The sequence below is a fragment of the Moschus berezovskii genome, chromosome 19 (assembly GCF_049115385.1).
Source record: "Moschus berezovskii isolate FMDL1 chromosome 19, NW_MosBer_1.0, whole genome shotgun sequence".
NCBI classification, from domain to species: Eukaryota; Metazoa; Chordata; class Mammalia; order Artiodactyla; family Moschidae; genus Moschus; species Moschus berezovskii.
Genome location: NC_142478.1, coordinates 61,233,777 through 61,255,521, shown reverse-complemented (window position 1 = coordinate 61,255,521; position 21,745 = coordinate 61,233,777). Strand labels below are relative to the sequence as shown.

Below are 21,745 nucleotides of genomic sequence, written 5' to 3'. Positions count from 1 at the left end.
TTAAAGCACAAATGGAGTTCCTTTCATTAGCACATGACCACAAGTCTGGGACTGCAAGGCTCTTTAATCTCTTCAGAACTGTTTCTGTACACAAATGGTTCCTGTTTCATAATGAGGGGAATAGCAGTCCCAGATTTCAGAAATGTTTGCAGCTAAACCCAGGTCTTACTGGGTGTAGTTGACCTGCCTTGAGCTCACCCCACTGCAGGGACAGAGCCGTTTCTCATCCCTTTCCTTCAGGGTCTGGTTGGAAAGCCAGTGCTAAATACACTAGCTGGTCTGGGTCACGCCTGGGAGGATCAGGGTTTGCCTGCACCAGGGTGTTGCCTGAGGTTTACGTGATGTTGGGCTTGTGGCTGCCACCTCCATCCTGGCTGTACGGCTGCCCCTACTGTGCCATCGCCACCTTCTAGGACATGGTGGAAAGGTGGGTCTCCTCGGAGAGGTAAGTCCCACAGACGGAGGAGTGGAACAGCGGGTGGCCGCACTAGCTGGTGCAGAGGTGGACTGTTTCGGCTGGCAGCCCGCCGGGGCTCCTGCGCGTCATCCACACTCCCTGTGCGTTCCGGTGCCTGCTGCACAAAGGAGAGTCGTCAGCATTGTTGACTGACTGCAGAAAGAATTACACATTAGGATAGTTGTTCTTTACTTTGTCTAAAAAAGTTAGAAACAACCCAGATATCCACCAATATGGAATTATATATCCATGACAAATTCTATGCAACCTTTAAAAAGGAAAAGATGAACTTATTAACAGGTACTGATAAAGAAAGATCTCTCATGTTATTTAGTAGGAGAAATAAGTCACAGAACAATAATGCCATTGAAAAAAGAACAATTTTACACACAGAGTGAGAAAGGCAGCAGCAGACAGGACAGACATGGGTATAGAAAAAGTCCAGCTGTGGCCAATCAGCTAGACAGGTTCCAGATCCACAGATGCAACCAGTCCTAGGTTGAAAATATTTTTTAAAATATTCTAGAAAGTTCCAAATGTCAAAACTTGAATTTGCTGAGCACCAGCAACTATATACCCAGCATTTACATTGTGTTAGTTGTGTAAGTAGGACTTAAAGTAGATGAGAAAATGTAAGTTACATGCAAACACTATACCATTTTATATAAGTGTGGGCAGATTTTGGTATCCGGGAGTCTCAACCCCCATGGATACCTAGGGACAGCTGTATACACTGAACTGTTAAAGTGGCTCTTTTTGAGAGATGGATATGCAGAAGGTTACAAGTTTTTGTTACATAATTTTGTTGTATTAGAACTTGTTATACATTATGTTTGCAATAAGAAAAAAATTTTTTTGGAAATTTCAGAGAAATCTCAGTAATTGACAGAAATGAAAGGATTTTAAGACTAGGGTTTGTAGAAATACTTTAAGATCTCTCTAAGATGGAAAAAAGCAAAGTGCTTTTTAAACAGTGCTTGTTGCTGCCCCCAGGTGCCCTCTCCATCTACCTGGAAGCCAGAGAGAAAGGAGTAGACCCCACAGTGTCCAGAGACCCTGCACTGCCTCTCCTGCAGTTTTCTTTGTAAAATAGACAACAGGTTCAGTCTTTCTGGACAATTCTTAAAGAAACATCCAACTCCTACAAAAATTTGCTCTGTAGTCACTATTTAAGCCCTTTTATGATACACTCTTGGTACTTCAAAGAAAAAAATCCCCAGCAACATCTATTGATTTGGCGGTCACATTAGTGCAGAACATTTTCTCCCAAGATTTTAGCTACGTGTCGTTTTCTCCCTCTTTCCAGCATATCCATACACCTCTGAGAGCGAGTCAAGTGGCCATGGGTTGAGACTCACCCAACTAGGGCAATAAAGAGAAAAATTAGTCTAATGCATGGCTTTAACAAGAGGGAGAGCGTGAGCATGAATAATTAATCTCACTAGTCTGTGGCAATCAGATAAAATGAAGTCCCATTTGCTCAACCTTATTAAAAGAGAGAGAGCACGGGAGGGAGAGGGAGATAGTAAAGGTCGTTGAGGGACTCGTAACGTGGGAAGAACCGCCTCTGAGATGGGTAATGTGTTTTCTAATCTCTGTGGTCTTTAACTAAACATAATGGTCAAGGTACTCTTCTGGTAGTTCTGATTTGTTGAATTATTAAACACTTTAGAAAATCCTTGACTCTTGACTACTAACTTAGACGTCTTTACGATGAAGTTTTGGAAAGGGTTTAGATCCCACTGTTTCATTCAGAAGTGACCTGTCCTCTCGCCAAAAAAGAACTTCCAGAAAAAGTACAGACATAGGAATTGACTCAGTATCAGGTTTTAATTCTTCTATTTACTGTGGACCATTTCTTCCTGCTGTCAATGTTAAAGTATTTTAAAAACAAGAGATTGCATCCAAGTCCTATTGAAAACTCGGCAGAGATATGTAAGTGCGGAATGTTAGAGACCAGGAGATTGCTGGTGTTTTTTTTTCCCTTCCTCTAGGAACTAATTTTTATGCAGTTTTTAGGATATTCACTGTAGATAGCAGATTGATTTATTATTAGGTCCACATAATCCTATTTTGGATATTTTTAGTTGAAATTTTCTCAGAAACTTTATTTTCAACTGCATGAAATAAAAATAAAATTTAGCGTGTTCTCTATAGTCTTTGTGGATTAAGAAGGCATTTTACATTTTGAAATTGCCCTTTCTCCTTTCAGATACTATGAGCAATAGTTTCTTAGGAATTTCCAAAGATTCCGTTCTTATAAATGTATGTTGCCAGTGAGATCGATGGTTTTCAAAGTGGGGTCAGTTTATTAACCTCTTAATTCTGAAATATGAATCTGTATACTGACAGTTGGTAAGTGTATAGGTAAACAAAAAAAATAGCATATAATCTTCATATATGTGGTGAGAGGAGACTTTCTGTAAAATATTACATTAAAACTTTTGAGTTCAGTGATGAATTTTAACCCCATGATCAACAGAATACAGTGTGTGCTCATATGTGTGTGTGTGAATGAAGAGGCTTTTGAACTGTGAATTCTGGGGCAAGGACTGTGTCTTCAGTACTTAACAGCGGTTACTGACCCATAGTGAGGACTTAATGTTAAATGAATTACTTTTTAGTAAGAGACTTAAATAATCTTCAGAAAGATTCTTTATGAATCATCCTCCCTGTCCCCCTTTTTCGCTGGAGAGAAGATGTACATGCATGCTCAGTCACTTCAGTTGTATCCGACTCTTTGCGACCCTATGGACTATAGCCCACAAGGCTCCTCTGTCCATGGGATGCTCCAGGGAAGAATGCTGGAGTGGGTTGCCATGTCCTCCTCCAGAGGGTCTTCCTGACCCAGGAATCGAACCCAGGTCTCCTGCATTACAGGCAGATTCTTCACCTGCTGAGCCACCCTGGGAAGCCTGGGAGAAGAGAAAGTGTTCGAACATAATGAATACATTGACTGGAGACCAAGGATCCTTTCTTACCTGCCTCCATACCTTATGGAACAGAGCTTCCTATAATTAGCAAGTGGAGGGTGACTGAAGAGAGAATTGTTGGGGAGTATCAGTTGTATCTCAATTAAAAGAAAATTTTTTTTTTAATGTTTCAAATAGGACTTTGTGTTTTGGTTTGTCATTTAAAGGAAGTCATCTATTGGTTAACTCTGCAAGCTTCATCTTCCTTAATGCTTTTGCTGTTCGTTCTTTTACCTGCTGTGGTGTAAATACAGAGAGGGATAAAGATAACCCATGCTGGCTTCTTGTTAGTCTCCCCTATTATGTAATCAGAAGCCGTGACCCTTAGTTGGGTTCCATGCTTCTTTTTCTGTGTTAGGAAATTGGGATACCTAATTTCCCCACTTGGCATTTTTTGTGTGTCCTTTGAGTTTGTTTGCACCTTGGCCTGGAATTCTTTGGAGTTTCTTTTCTTCTGCATTTCCTTTTGTTCTGGCAGGGATGTCCTGCACTGCTATTACCTGGAAGGGGTCAGAAAATGAGGCTACAGCGCCTCTTCTCTGTGGGAGCGAGTGGTGTGACTGTGCCCTGCGTGATGCTGGGTGGAAGGTGTTTGTGCGGGCCTGCTCCCCTAACGCACTCCCGTGTGTTCCTCCTCCTCTCCAGATCCTGGTGTACAGTCTGGAAGCAGAACGCTGCGTCTCGAAGCTGGGCAACGCGCTGGGCGACTTCTCTTGCGTCAACCTCCGGGACAGCCCTCCCAACCTCATGGTCAGTGGCAACATGGACCGGAGGTACGTCTCCATACAGTTGCATATCTGGCTGCCACAGGCAGCTTCTCGGGAGATCGAGCCACTCATCCCCACTGAACTTGCTTGATTTCCTGCAGAGCTCAGCCTCCTCACTTCTCACTCACAGCTCTGCCCACCTGAGTTCAGCCCTGACCCCACAAATACTGTCTCTGTGAACTTAGAGAACAAAGTCTCGTATTAGGTAATAGTTGGATGGAGCCACCTCTTTGCCTCATTTCAGAAACTCCATGGGAAGGGGGTCTTTTAGACCATTTGGTGGACGCAGTTGGTAGAAAGTCCAGTGAGACCACTTGGAATATCTTTTGTCCCCCTGCTATAAAATTTGTTTGGCATTTAAAAGCTCACTTTCTAATATTAAAAACAATAACCTAAGGGATGAATCATGTTAAGCAAAACAGGGTTGCCTGCCAAATGATGTCAAGAGTGTGTTTCAGAACACTATGGTGTCCCTCTGGTGATGTGGGAGGTGGGGGAGACTTCATGTGAACAGATTCCAGTTTCTATTTAGCTGATTAGCAGTCTTCCCTTTAACGTATTGGCTGAGGGAGTCAGATTTTCCCGTTCCAGGGTCCCGTGCCAGCTCCGGCCGCTCCAGGACCCATCAGCACGAAAGGATTAGAGTGTTTGAAAAGACGGAGCCCGAATTTTAGGTTTTTTTCCTTTCTGTCCCCTCTCCCCCTTGTCTCTCCCTTTCCTGTCTTTCTTTCTTTTTTTTGGCTGGGTATCTGTCACGTCTGATCCAGTGCCCTGAGAGAGGTAGGGTGGCCGGAGGCCAGGTTCGGCCGGCGGCCCCTCCCCGGCCGGCTCCGGGCTGCAGGTGGCGGGCCGCTCGGTTGGGGTATCAGATCGTGAGGCGGGTCCTCTTTTGTGCCAAATCCAAGACCTCTGTCACACCAGTGCAGCAGCTTGCAAAAATAATTATTTTGTCAAATAATATTTCCAACTTCTGACCTTCACTACCACTGCCCCACTCCCATAGAGCAAAAAGATAATGTGAGTGTGCTTTACTGAAAGAAAATACTTGATCTTATTTTTTTTTCCCCTCAAGGAGTCCTGAAACAGCTGATACTTCTCATACTTGAGAATTAAAATCCTCGGTATACGTGCAGGCAGGTTTTCTTTTTATTTAAAAAAAAAAGAAAAAGGAAACACCCTAGGCTTGATAGCTGGCCCCACTTGTGGCATAGCAGACGGAAGAAACCCGTTTGTAGGTTTACTCTTGGCATTTTCATTTCCGATCTGAACTGGACAAAGGCTCCGAGCCTGTCTGATAGGCGCTCCCCCAGGGGCCCAGTAGCACCCCCGCCTTCCAGGAGTGCTCTAGGGGGGCATCCAGATGGAAGGGTGTGGGACTGTGGGTTATGCTTCAGTGTTTGCCGACAGCAGGAGCGTGTAGGTGATGAACCACAGCGAGGCTGCCAGGAAACCAAAATGATGTTCCCGAGAAGAGACCTTTGCTCTCTGCACAACACAGCCCAGTTAGCTCTAGAAGCTCAGTTACAGCCAGATCGTCCTGACCATTGTCAGCCGCTCATCCTGCTCTCAGTGAGGAGGCCGGCACGTAAGCCGATGTTTTATTCTGGAGCAGAGCTGCCTGACTACATACGCATTGCCAGAGGAGAAGCGAGCTCATCGTGTAAGAGGGCTCTCAGGGCATTTTGAAGGCCCAGTCTGACCATGTTAAATCCTTTTTATTAATATACCAACATTATGGTTTTTTCGTACGGTAAAGAATCTGCTGGCAAGGCAGTAAGCCTGGGTTTGATCCCTGGTTCAGGAAGATTCCCTACAGAAGGGAATGGCAACCCACTTCAGTATTCTTACCTGGACAATCCCATGAACAGAGGAGTCTGGTGGGCTGTATAATCCATGGGATCAAAAAGAGTCAGACACGACTGAGCGACTAACACTTTCACTTTTCTTTTGTCTTTATGGATGAAAAGAATGGACTCGGGACTTGGAGTTGGGGAGGGGGCTATTCAAAATGGCATTTCATCGGGGCCAGTTCTAGATCTGTGTGCCACTGGTTTGACCGTTGCTGGTACCTCAGAGGGTCACCATTGTATATAGGATTGTTCTTTATGAATCACATTTACAGTGTTGGCAACATGAATTTGAAACACGGGGCTTAAAATATTACACATCTGTAAAAAGAAAGGGTTTCTCTTGTGGCTCTGCTGGTAAAGAATCCACCTGCAGTGTGGGAGACCTGGTTTGATCCCTGAGTTGGGAAGATCCCCTGGAGAAGGGAAAGGCTACCCATTCCAGTATTCTGGCCTGAGAATTCCATGGACTGTATAATCCATGGGTTTGCAAAGAGTCAAATATGACTGAGTGACTTTCACTTTCAAAAAGGAAAGAATATGGACTCTGTACTTTTAAGTGTATAGAGGCATGTCTTTTGGAATTTTCCCAAAGGCTTAATATTTAATAACTATGAGTAGGATCTCATTAGCGATACCCACCCAGGTTGTACAGCTTATGTTTTATTTCAGAAGTGAGGGGAAGGGACAAATACTGTGTGGCTTTCACTTAGTGACACATGCAGTTTAAAACCTTGGGACCTTTTTTATTTAAAAACTAAATTTCTATTGCATTCTCTTGGTACTCTATAAATAACTTGAGAATGAAGTAGGCTCTAAAGGTACATAAAACTGTCCAAGGTTAAAACAAAAAGTTTCGTTAAAGTAAGGAAATCAGCTTGAGTAACTTTGTAAACATGGGTGGAATTTTATAAGGAGTTGTGTTTTGGGATGGAGGGAGGCGGCATGGTACAGGCTGAAATTAAAAATGAAAAAATAGTTCATCTAACTTGTCACTAGAGGTTAAGTAGAGTCTGATAAAACATTTAATGATCACGGTGTGGGAACTGAGTTACTGTTGGGTTGTACCTTGTCCTCGTTGGGAGGGAAGGATGATACGGTGGGCTTTTATAGGTGGGGCTGTGCAGAAGAGTTTTAGTACACTAGATCAGTGATGGTTTTTTAAATGTGTGTTTTGTGTTTTGCTGCTAAGCCAAGAAGAAAGAGTGGTTAAGCAGCGTTAGAGGAGGAGGGGTGGATTGTGCATCCAGTGTTAGAAATAGAAGCTTGTGTCTTACCACAGTGTCTGTCTTGTGCTCAGAGAGGGCTTAACTCTGTATGTGAAGTGAGTGAAAGTTGCTCAGTCGTGTCCTTCTTTTCAACCCCATGGACTATACATACAGCCTATGGAGTTCTCCAGGCCAGAATACTGGAGTGGGTAGCCTTTCCCTTCTTCAAGGGATCTTCCTAACCCCGGGATCAAACCCAAGTCTCCCTCATTGCAGGTGGATTCTTTTTCCAGCTGAGTCACAAGGGAAGCCCAAGAGTACTGGAGTGGGTAGCCTATTTCTCCAGCAAATCTTTCTGACCCAGGAATCGAACCGGGTTTTCTTACATTGCAGGCAGATTCTTTACCAACTGAGCTATCAGAGAAGCCCTTAACTCTATATATTTTGCATTTCTTCTAAGATGCACTGATTTTTGTTTTTTTACATTTTCACATCTATAAAATCAAGATGTGTCTTTTACAACATCTTACAAATAATTGGCAGCATGTTAAAATGTTACATAAAGTAATAGTGCTTCTTACGTTGGACGGCGTTTTCAATTAAATAAAAGTTTGTATTTGTTCAGTGAAGGCAAAAATAAGTCCATAACTTAGAAATTAGAACAGTTGTGAGAAACTTGATTGGGTTACCAAGATAAAGTCTACAAGAAATAGACCACTGTGGGTTTTGGGTTTTTTTTTTTTTTTTTTTAGTTTTACCTTTGCTTGGGGTTCACTGAACATTCAGAATCTGTAAATTTATATCTTCTGTCAAATTTGGGAGTTTTTTTGCCGTTATTTCTTCAAATATTTTTTTCCACACTGATCTGTTTCCCTTCTCCCCTGGGACTTTAGTGATGTGAAGGACAGACCTTTTATCTCACAGATACATGAAACTCTCTTCATTTTCTTCCCTAAGCCTTGCATTCTTCAGGTTGCAAATATCTATTGATTTAAATTTGGATCTACTAACTTTTTCCTCTGTCATCTCCATTGTACTGTTGAGCCCATCTTCTGCTGCTGCTGCTGCTAAGTCACTTCAGTCGTGTCCGACTCTGTGTGACCCCATAGACGGCAGCCCACCAGGCTTCCCCGTCCCTGGGATTCTCCAGGCAAGAACACTGGAGTGGGTTGCCATTTCCTTCTCCAGTGTGTGAAAGTGAAGTCGCTCAGTAGCGACCCCACGGACTGCAGCCTACCAGGCTGCTCCGTCCATGGGATTTTCTAGGCAAGAGTACTGGAGTGGCTTGCCATTGCCTTCCTAGTGAATTTTAAATTCTGGATTTTATACTCTTTGGTTCAAAATTTCCATTGTTTCTATTTCTCTGCTCCTAATCTCATCCTTTCTTATCCCTGTACCTTTACCTCCTGGAATATAGTTGCAATAGCTGCTTTAAAGTCACTGATGATTCCTAAAGCCTGAGTTATTTTAGGGTTGACATTGTCTTTTGCATGGAGAATGGGTTACATTTTCCTGGGGCTTTCACGGTAGGGGGAGTATGAAGTAATGTGGGTTGTGTCTTGGACACTTTGTGTCCGCTCTGTGTCCTGTTGCATCATCCTCTGGAGGATGCTGAGTTCTGTGTTTGTTTCAAACAGGCACTCCCCCTGGTTAGGCTAAGACTGCAACTTGTGTCTTGCCTTCTGTGGGTGTCAGTTCCCTTTTCTCTGACTCTGTCCTGCATGTACCGCCTGGAGCTTAGTCTGAGATGTCAGTCTTGCTGGAGCCTTTGTTGCACTGCTTAGCGTCTGCATGAGCAGGAGTCACGCCCAGTATCACGGGCTCCCAGTTCCTCCCGCTCTTCATCCCTACACTTCCTAGCTTTCTGGGCCTCCTTTGCCAGGGCCTCTGACCAGGAGATGGGGTTTGTCTCAGAGTCTCACCTGTGAATGCAGCTCTGTGAGTACGGACTGCCCATGGGCAAAACCAGAGAGAGAGGAGAGGGAATCCCCAAAGACCCACACCCACATTGTTTGCACGTAGGGACTTCTGTCGTCGGTTCTTCAGAAGGAGGGTGACGATTCTGTTAGCATTTTAGTTCCCGCACCATCACACAGGCTTCTCCTGGAGCGCATGCTCGGGGTGAGGCTCTTCCTCCCCCGACCGCATCCTCCACAACCCGCTGTATGATGAGTCAGCTCTCCAGGCTCCTCAGGTCCTTGCCTTTTTGTCCAGAGGTTTTGGTTGTAGCAGCAGAAGACAGGCAGCTGTGGGCATACTTGAAGTCAGAGAGCTGTATTAAATGGGGTTCCTTCCCATTCTGTTGCTCTCACCTATCTGGGAGCTGCTCCTTCCTCTATAATGAATGAAACTAGGGATCCAGACTAGGAATGCTCCGCTGGGGACAACCAGAATAAGAGCTGGTGATAAGGTGGGACTTCCCTGGCGGTCCAGTGGTTAGGACTCTGCACTGTCATTGCTGGGGCCTGGGTTCAATCCCTGGTCAGGGGAACTAAGACCCCACCCCGCAAGCCATGTGGCGGGGCCAAAAAAAAAGAGTTGGTAGTAAGGGTGTGTGTCAGGTTGTTAGTGGGCTGCCAAGGCAACACTCACTGAACCAACAAATCCCACTGCTTTTTCTTCCTGTAATCTTTATTTTTAAAAATTTTAGCTTATTGAGAGAGAATTCACATACCTACAATTCACCAAGTTAAATTATACAATCCTGTGTAAAGTTCGCAAGGTTGGTGTAATCCTAGAATATTTTCATCACCCCAGATAGAAACCTTGTGCCCATTAGCAGACACTCTCCACGTCCCCCCAACCCCTCTAGCTCTTGGCAACTGCTAATCACTTCCTGCCTGTATGGATCTGCTTTGGAGATTTCATATAAATGGAATCACAGAACATGCGACCTTTTTGTGGCTGGCTTCTTCCTTCCACTCAGCAAAAGACGTGACATTGAACATCCTTTCATGTGCTTTTTGGCCTTTTTGGGCACATATCTGTTCAGATCCTTAGCCCATTCTTGAATTAGGTTGTCTTTTTATTTATTGAGTTGTACGAGTTCTTTGTCTAGTCTGGATACCAACCGCTTATCATATACGACTGGTAGATATGTTTCCCCATTCTGTGGGTTGTCTTTTCACGCTCTTGATAGTGTTCTTTGAAGCATGGAAGTTTTTATTTTTGATTGAGTTTGACTTTTCCAGTTTTTCTTTACCACTTGTGCTGTTGGTATCATTGAAGAAGCCATTACTTAGCCCAAAGTCACAGATATATTCCTCTGTTTTCTTAGAAGAATTTCTATGGTGTTACCCTCCATGGAGGTCTATGGTGCGTTTGGAGTTAAATTTTGTATATAGTGTGAGTTGGGAGTCCTGCCTCATTCTTCTTTGCCTATGGATATCGACTGTCCTAGGAGAACCATGGTCTGTTGAGAAAAGGCTATTCTTTCCCCATCGGACTGTCTGGCTGCACTGTTGAAAACCAATTGACCATAAAACAGAGAGGTTATGCTAGGTATACTCATCTGTTTAAAATTTTAAAGGATATTACAGTCAGCTAAATGTTTCCATATTCCCAATGTGCCTTGTTACTTTGGTGTTATACACATCTCATTTTTGTCCACAGGTGGTGTCATGGGCTGTCTTGTAAGGATTACAGAGTGTTCGGTCTCACAGAGCTCTTTAAGACCATCCAGTGCTGGCCCAGCTAAGGAGATAGGCCCAGAAAGGTCGAGTGATCACTTTCACAGGGCTTATTACTTTTGTGGGCAAAATACAAGGCACTCTAGAGAGACAGCTTTACAATACAGAGAGCTCTGACCGTGGCTTGGTTGGATTCAACTTGTCAGTTCTGCCTGAAACTCCCTGTTTTTCTAGTTGCTGTTAAAAACAAATCATTCCCCAAAGGCCATCATCAGTGCTGTGTAGATATAGATAGGTAGGTAGCTGCAGCTACTGATTCGCCATGTGTTATATTTTAAAACCCTCTTTATTTTTTTTTTTAATAGCCTAGCTTTGATGAGACAAAACAGGACCATGTTATTGATGTCTTAAAAAAAAAAACAAAAAACTTGTTTTCTTGATTAATTTGGTCATTTTAAAAAAGAAGGATATCCCTCTGATAGGAACTCTAACTCAGTGTAAAGCCCCAAAGATCTGTTACTTATTTTTATTTTATATTGTATTATATTTTATTTATAGTGTTGTGTTTTTCAGGTGTATAGCAAAGTGATACAGTCATATATATATATATGAATTAACAAAAGCAGTTCCCGTCTTTTGATGGGGAGTTCGTGGTTTATAATATAAATGGCATTATTTTGAGAGAGGGATAACTTAGGTAAGGCATTGGATTTTTTTTTTTCCTTTTTGCAGCTTGAGGCAGTTGTAAAATAACTTAATGTAGCTTTTTGCAACTGTGTATTCTATAGTATTTTTTTCATTTGGTGATATTTTAACTGTTAATGTTTATGGCATTGTGCTTTGTACCATTTATTAAATTAAAAAAAAGAATAAAAAAAGTAAAATAAAAAAGAAGGACTGTTTTCATGCCATCTTGCTTGTTGCCTTTATTTTCTGGATAGAAGTATAGCTGAAGGTCAGGTCTTTCTTCGTGAAACTGCCAAGCCAGAGTCTGAACAGCCTTCATCTTTGCCATCAAATACAGTTTTTGCCTTTTTTTTTTTTGGCCTTATTATTATAAGGGACTATTTAGTCCAAACCAATGGGAAGCAAGCTCTGAGTTGTGACCGCTAATTAAAGAGTCTTGGAGCTTGCTTCTCGCCCTGACAAATGCAGAGTTGTGATGGCTTCTGGTGCTGCTGCCGGCTGTTAGGGAGAGCGAGTGGGGCGTAAATGTTACACTTGCTCCATCTGCAAGTGTTATAATAAGTTATTCAGAGCTCTTAGCACAGGACCAGCCAGAGCGTGCCTCCCTCTCGCTTCCAGCACGTTTTCCTGCCCATCAGATGGATGCTCCTCTGTTGGGAGTCTTTGGAAGGTTCTGGTGTCTTTTGTTTTAATTGGCGGGCTCGAGCCGACTCCTACAGTGTGATTTTCATTAGAGAGGGGCTGGAGAGAAGGGGAGTGTTGGAACAGTCCTCCAAACCCAACCATGAATATTAAACATAATACAATTACAGCTTTCAGACCAGTTTTTTTTTATTTTTCCTTTTCATCGGGCAAAGTTGATGAAACGCATGCTGGCTGGGAATTCACCGTGTCCACCACAGGCTTCTTTTTGTCCCTGGAATCAGTTGTCTTGGCATGTCTGTGCCCGTTCACTGTGCTACCTGTTTCCCCGCATCAGGTGTTTGATTTGTGCGCCGAGGGCACACGCCCTGCCAAGGAGCGCTGCCGTTCAGGTTGGGGCCGCGGAAGGTTCGTGGGGACTTCCCACCCTGGTTGCTGTCTCTCTGCCCAAGACCAGAGACTTGCCTCTCTAAGGAGATGCCTTCTAAGTGCTTTTCTTTCTCCCTGTGGGGAGAAGTTCGAGTCTGTTTTTGGCCCATCTTTGTTTTCCTTAGTGATATAATGCACTAGTGTCGTATCTTTCAGTGTATTTGTGTTTTGTTTGGAGCCATCCATGCTGGTATCTAAATACAATAGGAAAACAGATGGCAAACTTTGAACTTCTGGACCAAATTTGTGTTTGCCTTTGTCTCCTTAACAGCCAAACTGTAAATGATGGGAGTATAAATATTCAACAGAGGAGCTCTTTATGAAAATCACCAGAGCAGAGTAGACCCTTATTACCCAAATATGCACTGCAAAGTACCCGAGCTAAAAATCTCTCCCTCCCCCTCATCCTTTTCTGGTTCCCGTTAGTAGGCCATGCAGCTGTAGCCTGCAGGCAGAGTTCCCTTCACAGCAGCTTTACCTTTTCTCTCTTCTCTCACCCACACATGCCCGAAGGTTAGTGTCTCTGAATGCTGACCCAGGGAGCTCTTTGTCATCACACTCGCCCTGCCTCTCTCTGGCCAATGACCCCCTCACTGGGAAGCGGGGCTGGGAGGGGAGGAGGTCGACAGAGCTCTCAGTCATCCAGCCGACAGCCTGGACCTCGCCTCTGTGTCCTAAGACACTAGATTTCCAAAACCCTGTGTGGTTTGAAACAAAACACCTACGTGAAACTGTCTACAAGGTATGTTGTGTAGAATTTAAAGAACAACCGAATGCCTGGGCATCCCCCCCGGCACACACATGCACTTTACAAACAGAGCATGACCAGTACTTGACGGCCCAGTGAAGGCCCCGGGAGCCCCTCCCAGTCACGAAAGACCTTGTTTTTTAAGCAGCTTGGCTGTGTCTAGAATGAGCAGTAAAAGCTGCCTTTATTCCCCTCATTCTTCTTGACGCTCTTTCCCCACGGTAACTGCTGTTACCAGTTCAGTATGTACGTTCTTCTGGAATTCTATCTTTAAAAGTCTTTAACTTAAGTCATCTACACCTTTAAAATTGAATTCAAAAGCACGAAAAAGTATATATGGGGAGAAGTTGTCTCCTGGGAACGTCTGTCTGCTCCGAGGAGGCTGGGTAGCTGCATTCTCCAGAGGGGGCCTTCACAGTCAGGTGGGTGCAGCTGCCGCCACCCTCCCCACCCTGCTCACGGCTGGGCCCGGGCACCTGGGGTGTGGTAGTGTGTGGGTGACGGCGGCCCTCAGTCCGTGTCGTTCTCCTCATCCTCTCCTGCCTGTGCAGGCCTCCGTCACACCCGTACGGACGCACCGTCACGGCCTCAGCTGATGGAGGTGGGTAACCTGTGCACACCATCGAGTCTCTCAGATTCATGACGATGCAAAAACGATGCTCTAATTATCATAACATCTTTTTGTCTCAGGTTGCTTTTAAGACCTTTCTCTATTTTTTGTGGTTTCCCACTTTATGATGATATTCTTCGATACGTATCTCTTTTTAAGTTATTCTGATTAGTGTTCATGAGTGTGAGTATGCCTGTCTTTCATTCTGGGAAAATATCACCCATTAACACTTCGAATAGTGCTTCTTTGCCATACTGTATTTTCTCCTATGGAAACTTCTTTCGTGCATAAATAAGCTGGACCGTCCGCTCTGTCCTTCCTGTCTCTTAACCCTTCGTTCATATTTTTCATCTGCTTCTCTCTCTGCTCCATTCTAGGTAACTTTTCAGATGTATTTTCTAATTTACAAGTGCTTTGTCTAATCTGCTTCTAGACTGTCTCGTGACTTTAATTGCAGGATTATGTTTTTATGTCTGGAGGTTCTGTACTGCTTTTTTGTGAAGCAACTTCTCAGTACCCCCGTCTGGGTGGACCGCAGTCTTGGCTCTGAGGTGCAGTAAGAGCCAGGCCCACTGCTTCCTGTGATTGGACCTGCCTTCAGCCTCACCCTACTGCGCATGCCTACCGGCACCGGAAACTGCAGCTCAGGCGCTCCAGGCTGGTTTTGTATATGGGTCCTAGGGAGGTCAGCTGCCCTGTGAGTTCATCAGGGCATTTAGAAGGATGTAGTTATGTCTTACCCAGCAATATTAGGTGATGTTTACTGGGATGGTCAGCAGGTACCTGAAACAGAAGCCTCATCTTTGCTACTAAAAAAGCGCTGTGACCTATGGCCTTATACGTATGTGTGAGGATGTACACGTTTATTAGATGTGTTGTCATTTGGTTGCTAAGTTGTATCTGACTCTCTGTGACCACATGGACTGTAGCCCACCAGGCTTCTCTGTCCAGGGGGTTTTCCAGGCAAGAATACTGGGGTGGGTTGCCAGTTCCTTCTCCAGGAGATCTTCTCCAACCAGGGATCGAGCGCACATCTCCTGTGTTGCAGGCGGATTCTTTACCACCGAGTCTTGAGGAAGCCCCAGTATTAGATGTAGCCTAGATAAAATCCTAGAAGTAGAGCTGCTACGTCCGAAGTGAAGTATATTTTTTAATTTGTTGGATATTGTCAAATCACTCCCCAAAGAGAAGGCTTGTGCTCCCATCAGCTGCACAGAAGTACCTGTCCATCCAGGACTCATCAGCATGGAAGATCTCAGAGTATTGCAGAACTTTACCTTTGCAGGGTAGACAGTTTGACAAGTGCTATTATGGTGCTGTAGTTTTAGTGCATAATTTCTCTAGTTTCCAGTGAACTTGGACATCTTGTACGTGTTTAAAAGCCATTAGTATTAATATGTCTTTTCCTGTCAACTTTTTCTTTTCTATGGGTTTAATAATGGGTTATCAGTGACTTGCCTGGTGGTCCAGTGGTTAAGAATCACCTTCCAGTGCAGGGGCACAGGTTCAGTCCCTGCTCTGCTCAGGGAACTAAGCCAGCATGCCGCAACTTAAGACCCAACCAGCCAAGTAAATATTAAAAAATAATGGGTTATATTAATTTAAATGAAATTTTTTTTAAACAAGAATTTAGCCAGTCCTCTCTGCTGCAAACATTTTCCCCAGTTTACCAGTTGCGTTGACTTGTTTTTGGTTTTTTTTTTTTAATGTTTTTAGAAAGGCCTGCCTATCTGGAATGTTTTTAATTGTTTTTAATTCTCTAAGTCCTCTATAGTTTTGGTGGGTAGAGCTCCACGTTGAGAAAGTTATTATAAGGTATTTTGTCTTTAATTGGTAATTTAAGTGGGATCTTTTCTTGTAATGGAAGGAAGGGGCACAGCAAAATGAAAATTAGTTTCTTAAGTGTTGTTTATTTTTGTTTTACATATGATGTAACTGTACGCATCAGCCGTTAAGTATACATAATGTCCCGAGTCTCCCTCCCACTCTAGGCTGTCACAGAGCACTGGGTTGATTGAGCTCCCTGCGTGACAGTTTATTAAATGTACTAAAGCCCACCTGTGAAAGTGTAAATCATGGGGTGGTTTTTTAATTGGAATATTTGATTTATACTTTTTACATGTGGGCTTTTTTTTCCTGGCAAGTTTTATGAAACATTTAGTGCACTGTACCGTCTCATCGTTATGAAGTACTCTCAGCTAATGCTTTTTTCTGTGAAATCTACCTTTTCAAGTATTAAAATTGTCTCCTGTCTTGTCACACGCAAATGCGCCTTTCATGTGTAGCATTCATTGAGTTTTGCTCTGTGACCTGTTTGAGGCTCTTCCTCTTAAGAGGTGGGTTTGTCCTCGTCCTCTGCGTGTCTCTGCCCAGCCGGTAGGCCTTTCTCTGCTGTCTGAGATGCTTATACCCGACTCTGGCGGGGGCAGGGGGCTCCTCACTGTCCTGATAGTTTGCCACCCCACTGTCTTTCAGGGAGTGTCCACGGGTCGCTCACTTTGAGTCCTTTTCTGGTAAAAATTAGAAAGTCTTTATTATGCCCTCAGACTTGGTGAGTAATGCGGTATAGGATTTCCCTGCAGAATGCTGAAAGTAGCTGGTGTGTGGGTGCGCTCATGCAGCTGTAAGAGCCTAGGACCTGGAGCGTGTTTGAGTTCTTCCCTCCCGCCGCGTTCTCCGTGTGGGACGTGTTTGTCCAGCTCCCCTGCAGCCGGTGGCATCTGTTCAGGGCAGCAGTAGTCTCTTCCTTGGTGGTGGAAATTCAGCACATACTTGTATAAAAAGTCGTTTTTAAAGATGTTCTTAAATTCAGACTATTACAAGGTAGGTACTTATCTCAAGACTTTAGATAAGCAACTCCCCAGTGTCCGCATATTCTCATCATGATTCTCTTATGCTTAGTCAGCTATGAATGCGTCCCCTTTCCAAATTTCAGCACGACGCTGATGAACCATACACCACTCCGCCCGAAAAGGGCTATTTTTTGGGTGGACTGGGTACCAGTTCAGGTTGCAAACAAATGTAGCTGTTTTACATCTTGCCCTTAACAGACTTGCATACAAACAGCAAAACTGCCATGCTGGGCTTCTCGGGCCAATGTCCCCATGGAGGCAGCGTGCCAGTCAGGTCACAGCCTCCCTCTCCGTGGGCTGCTGTCCAGGACAGCTGGTATCTGTGTCCTTGTTCTGTGCTTTGATCTACCCTGGTGGCTCAGAGAGTAAAGAATCTGCCTGCAATATGGGAGACCCAGGTTCGATCCCTGCATTGGGAAGGTGCCCTGGAGAAGGAAACAGCAACCCACTCTAGTATTCTTGCCTGGGAAATGTCATGGACACAGGAGCCTGGCAGGCTACAGACCACGGGGTCGCAGAGAGTCGGACATGACTGAGTGACTAACGCCTTCACTTTTCTGTGCTTTGAGTAGTTGTAGGTGCTCTAAACTAGGTCCCTTCTCATGCCCCGTAGCCTCCTGTGAGGAGAACGTTTACTGTCCGTATTCAGACGTCTGTAACTGTTTCATATGCTTCATCTTCTTAGGGTTGCTGTGCAAAGACGAGGAGGAATCTGTCACCTCGGGCTCTAATGCTAATTTCTGTGCTCACCTCGGGCCCTGCAGGGTGAGGATCCACGACCTCCGCACTGACAGCATTGCCCTGTCCATCTCCGCCCACCAGCTCGGAGTGTCCGCAGTCCAGATGGACGACTGGAAGATCGTCAGTGGAGGCGAGGAGGGCTTGGTCTCCGTGTGGGACTACCGGATGAGCCAGAAGCTGTGGGAGGTTCACTCCAGGTAGGCTGGCCTGCAGGTGCTGGTGGCAAGCACTTCGCAGACTGTCCTTGCTGTGATCCTCCGTGCCAGCTGCTGAGATCTCTGGAAATGGGCTCAGAACTGGAGCTGGTTCACTGCTGCCTGTTCAGACGGCCACCGCCCGGCTTGGGTAGAGATCGTGATGGGGCAGACCCCCCATCGGTCCACTCCAGGGAGTGTTGCTGTTTATAAGGGTGCTTCACACTGAAAAATTTCAGGTTTAACTAAGGAGGAATTTGTAACTTTAACCTTTAGCTATAAAATTCAAGAGACAGATACTGTCCCAAGCAGAGCAGTTGGCTAGGTAAATGGATACTAAGGGGGCCTCACCTGTTAAACATCTTGAGCTTGCTTCTAACCTTTAAAGCAGAGATGGCTTCGCCTGAGCAGGGATTGCTGGAGCCGACCTGAGGCTATCCCCTCGCCCACACCCACCCACCCCCCAACGTCCCTGCAGGACACAGGCAGCAAACCCCTCCCACCCCCACCCTCCCTGGTTGTCCATCAGTGCCCCGCTGTGACGAGACACGGAGCTTCCACAGCTGGGGCTGCAGATACCCACCGAGGCGCGTCCCTGCCCACTGCATGGCATGATGAAGTGAAGACCGCTCACAGGTCTGGTTTAAGGACGATGTCAGAAAAGGACTGGCTCGCTTTCTTGCGGGGCAGTGGGAGCCTGTGCTTGGCCAGCAGCTTTCTCAGCTGGGGTTCCTGCCTCCATGGTGATGCACCGAGTTGCCACCAGGTGGTGCCAAAAGACAGCAAACACCCACAACCGTGGCCTCCCAGAACCATCTCCTGTAAGGACAACCTTTACTTTTTTCTCAAGAGCTGTCTCAGCCTGGCCACTCCTACAGCCCACGAGGCCTGCCCTCGAGCAGAGCTCATTTCTCTCTCCCTGAAAAGCTGTCTTCCCTCAGGTGGATCGTTAAGGTGAAGCCGGGGTAAGGAAGGTCGTGCCCAGAGCTGTGTCCTGCTCCATCTTCCTAGCTCGTTTATGGTGCCCGTTAGTTCTCACCAGTGCTTAGCGCTTGTCCCAGAGAAGGTCTCAAAGCCTCGTTTACCAGTGCGAGGCTGATGCTGCTCAGCCTGCCAGGGATTCTCAGACTCAGTCCAGTCTTGGCGGCCAGTACCCCATACCCTCTCAAGCTCTGGTCCCACTGTTCTCAGTCTCCTACCCCACTGCCCACCACAGCCGCACTCTCCAGGTCCCCCCACCCCTCAGCCAGCCAGCGGCATGCCTGGGACTGAGTCCCGACCTGTCGCCTCCCCGTCCTCCTCTCGTATTGCTCTCCGACCCTCTTGCCTCACTGGGCCCTAAGCGAAGTTCTCCAGGAACACTTTCTGTCCAGCCGGTGCGCAGACCCTGGACTCAGGAACCCCGTTGCCACTTTAAGAGGATCCTCTGCTCTGACCAAGATGCCTGTTCTGCCCCCAGCCATCTCCGGGGCAGGGACACCCCCTGCCCCTCCAGGCCACCCTCTGCCCTTCTCAGAGGGCCTGGCTGACACGCCAGAGTCTCCTGGGCCCAGAAGCCCCCTGTAATCTGCGCTGGCGTCTCCTGTTCCTCCTTCCAGTGCTGAGCCGTGTCTCATCGCATCTCTGGTGCTCTGGGAATACTGGCTGCTTTTCATGGGAACAGAGCCCAGCTTCTGAACAGTTGGGATGCTCTCTGATGGCAGGCGTCTGCTTGCATTAGACAGCTTTTCTATCCTATGTCTGGCCCATTGCTCCACCAGAGGAAGTTTAAGTGAACAAAAAAGTCTTTACTACATAGGTTTTAAGTCACTTTGTTCCTCAGTTTTCTGAATGTGCTGTCATAACCCAAGGTACAGCCCTCTGACTACTGTCAGCCTGGCCTTCTGAGAGGGGCTGAGGGGGAGTCCTCTCCTGGGGGTGGTCGGGGGCGGGGCAGGATTCTCAGCCAGAGCAGAGGATTCTCTCGAGAGTGATGAGGTGAGGGGGCTCCTGAGTCCAGGACCTGGCAGGGCCTTCGTGGGCAGCACTGGGCACAGTTGGGGAACCCGGCTGAGAGAGCTGGGGTGGCTCAGCCCAGGCCAGCCCGTGTGGGCTGTTCTCCACCGCATGTGTCTGAGTCGTCTCCGGTTATTTGTCCTTTTACGTCCCAGCGCGCCAGGTGCTGGAGCATCAGCCAGAGCGCACAGGGCCGTGGAGATGCAAGTACAGAGCAGGCCCAGCGAGTGGCCTGGCCTCTGCGAGGCTGGGGGCCCAGTTTCCTCTGCTGTGAAGGAAGAGCCTGGCTTAGACGGCTCTGGAGCCCCGTGCAGCTCCCCACTTGTGAGGCCCTGGTAGCAGAGGTAGGTCGTGAGTTTCCGCAGGCTTACCCTATGAGCGTCCCCATGTGTTCCAGACACCCCGTGCGGCACATCTCCTTCAACAGCCACAGCCTCATCACGGCCCACGTGCCTTATGAGCGGGTGGTGCGCAACGGCGACCTGGACAACTTCACCACCCACCGCAGGTCAGCGCTTGGGGCGCGGGGTTGGTCTGGGTGTGTAGGCATTCAGGACAGGTACTCTTAGCCTGATTTTGTTACTAGAAGAGCCCCGGCCACCTTGTTCCCTGTAGGGTGTACCCTCAGGCATGGCCGTTCTTTTCATTGAAGTCAGGAACAGACAGACAGATGTGGCCAGTAACACAGGCTGAGCACCTGCTTCAGCTTCAGCCGGATGCTGTGGGGGTGGGGAGGTGGTAGGGACATGGCGGGGCTGTGACCACCTGCCTAGCGCCCAAGACTAAGGGCTTAAGATGGTGTTAGAAGCCTAGCGACAGTGCCAAAGCCCAGTCCTCACGCTCAGCCCGAGACTGCCACGCAGGAGGCTCAGAGGCCCTTCTTATTACCGTTGGCTTGGCTCCCTGCCCAGCCAGGTGCCTCCCACACTCTGTTCCCTCTGTCAAGCCTGTCTGCTCACCTCTTCACCTCTAGGCGTGGGATTGGAGTGTCGGACACATTGGGACATTCGTCATGAACGGCTGTCTCGAGCAGACGTCATGGGGGAAGGGGCTGGCCCTGGGACTGACCGTGCTGCTTTCTCTGTGCTTTCTCTAGACACCGGGGGCTGATCCAGGCCTACGCGTTTGCAGTGGACCAGCTGGCCTTTCAGAGCACGGTGCCCATCTGCCGCTCGGCCTGTGACGCCATGCCGGGCTACAACTACGACCTCGCACTCGCCTTCCCGCCTGACAGTATTTAGGGAAGCGCTTCCCTGGAGAGCGGGAGGGGCACCGCACGGGGCTGTAAGTGTTGGGGAGAAGAGCAACCCCAGGGCGCACTGTGTGACCCCCACATTCCTCTGCGGCTTTGCTTTCCCCTTTGCTGGGGGTCTCCCTGCATCGTTGTGTACCCTACACAGAGGCCTTCACTGTAGCTCCCAGGTGAGGCCCTGTGGCACCCCTCTCCAGCACACTCACCCTCTTTCCAGTCTGCAAACCCCTCCTTCTTTGGGGGCCTTTGGATACGCTGGTCTCCGAGCTGACAAGGCCTCATCACCCACCCAGCTCTTGGATCTGAGGTCACGCATTCAGCTGTGGGTCATCCCCAGTCTGGGAGGGTCATCCTTTATCCTGGTAGCTTTTTTGATTTATAAGTATATATTTGTACGATGATTTCATTGATAACTGTTTTGCTTACTACGGTGTCTGTAGCATGTGATACAGAGTAGGCCTTTTCTGCACACTCCTGAATAAACAGCTGTCCTCCACGTAGGGCAGATGACGGGTTCTGGAGTAGAGAGTGAAAAGAGGGGATGGCACCGCCGGAGCCGCTATATGCTAGCCCGCTGAGGTAAGACAGGGCGACACAAGAGACCTGTTCATGCTGGTAAATAGCTTCCATTTCCGTAAGATGAAGAGGGCAAACCATCGCATTCCTCTTGATTTAGAGACTCTCTTGTAACCAGCAGCAGCCGCCGCCTACCTTA

General features: G+C 46.8%; 1 protein-coding gene across 2 annotated transcripts in view; it reads left to right on the top strand.

Moving 5' to 3' along the window:
- FBXW8 (F-box and WD repeat domain containing 8) overlaps positions 1-21,543 on the top strand; it is a 112,588-nt gene extending 91,045 nt beyond the window's left edge. For both annotated transcript variants that reach the window (XM_055404327.2, XM_055404328.2), the window contains exons 8-11: positions 4,075-4,202; positions 17,613-17,786; positions 20,176-20,286; positions 20,875-21,543. In XM_055404327.2, the coding sequence (XP_055260302.1) occupies positions 4,075-4,202; positions 17,613-17,786; positions 20,176-20,286; positions 20,875-21,019 (558 nt within the window). In that variant the 3' untranslated portion in view covers positions 21,020-21,543. The remainder of the gene's footprint in view (positions 1-4,074; positions 4,203-17,612; positions 17,787-20,175; positions 20,287-20,874) is intronic.
- Positions 21,544-21,745: the final 202 nt, after the last annotated feature.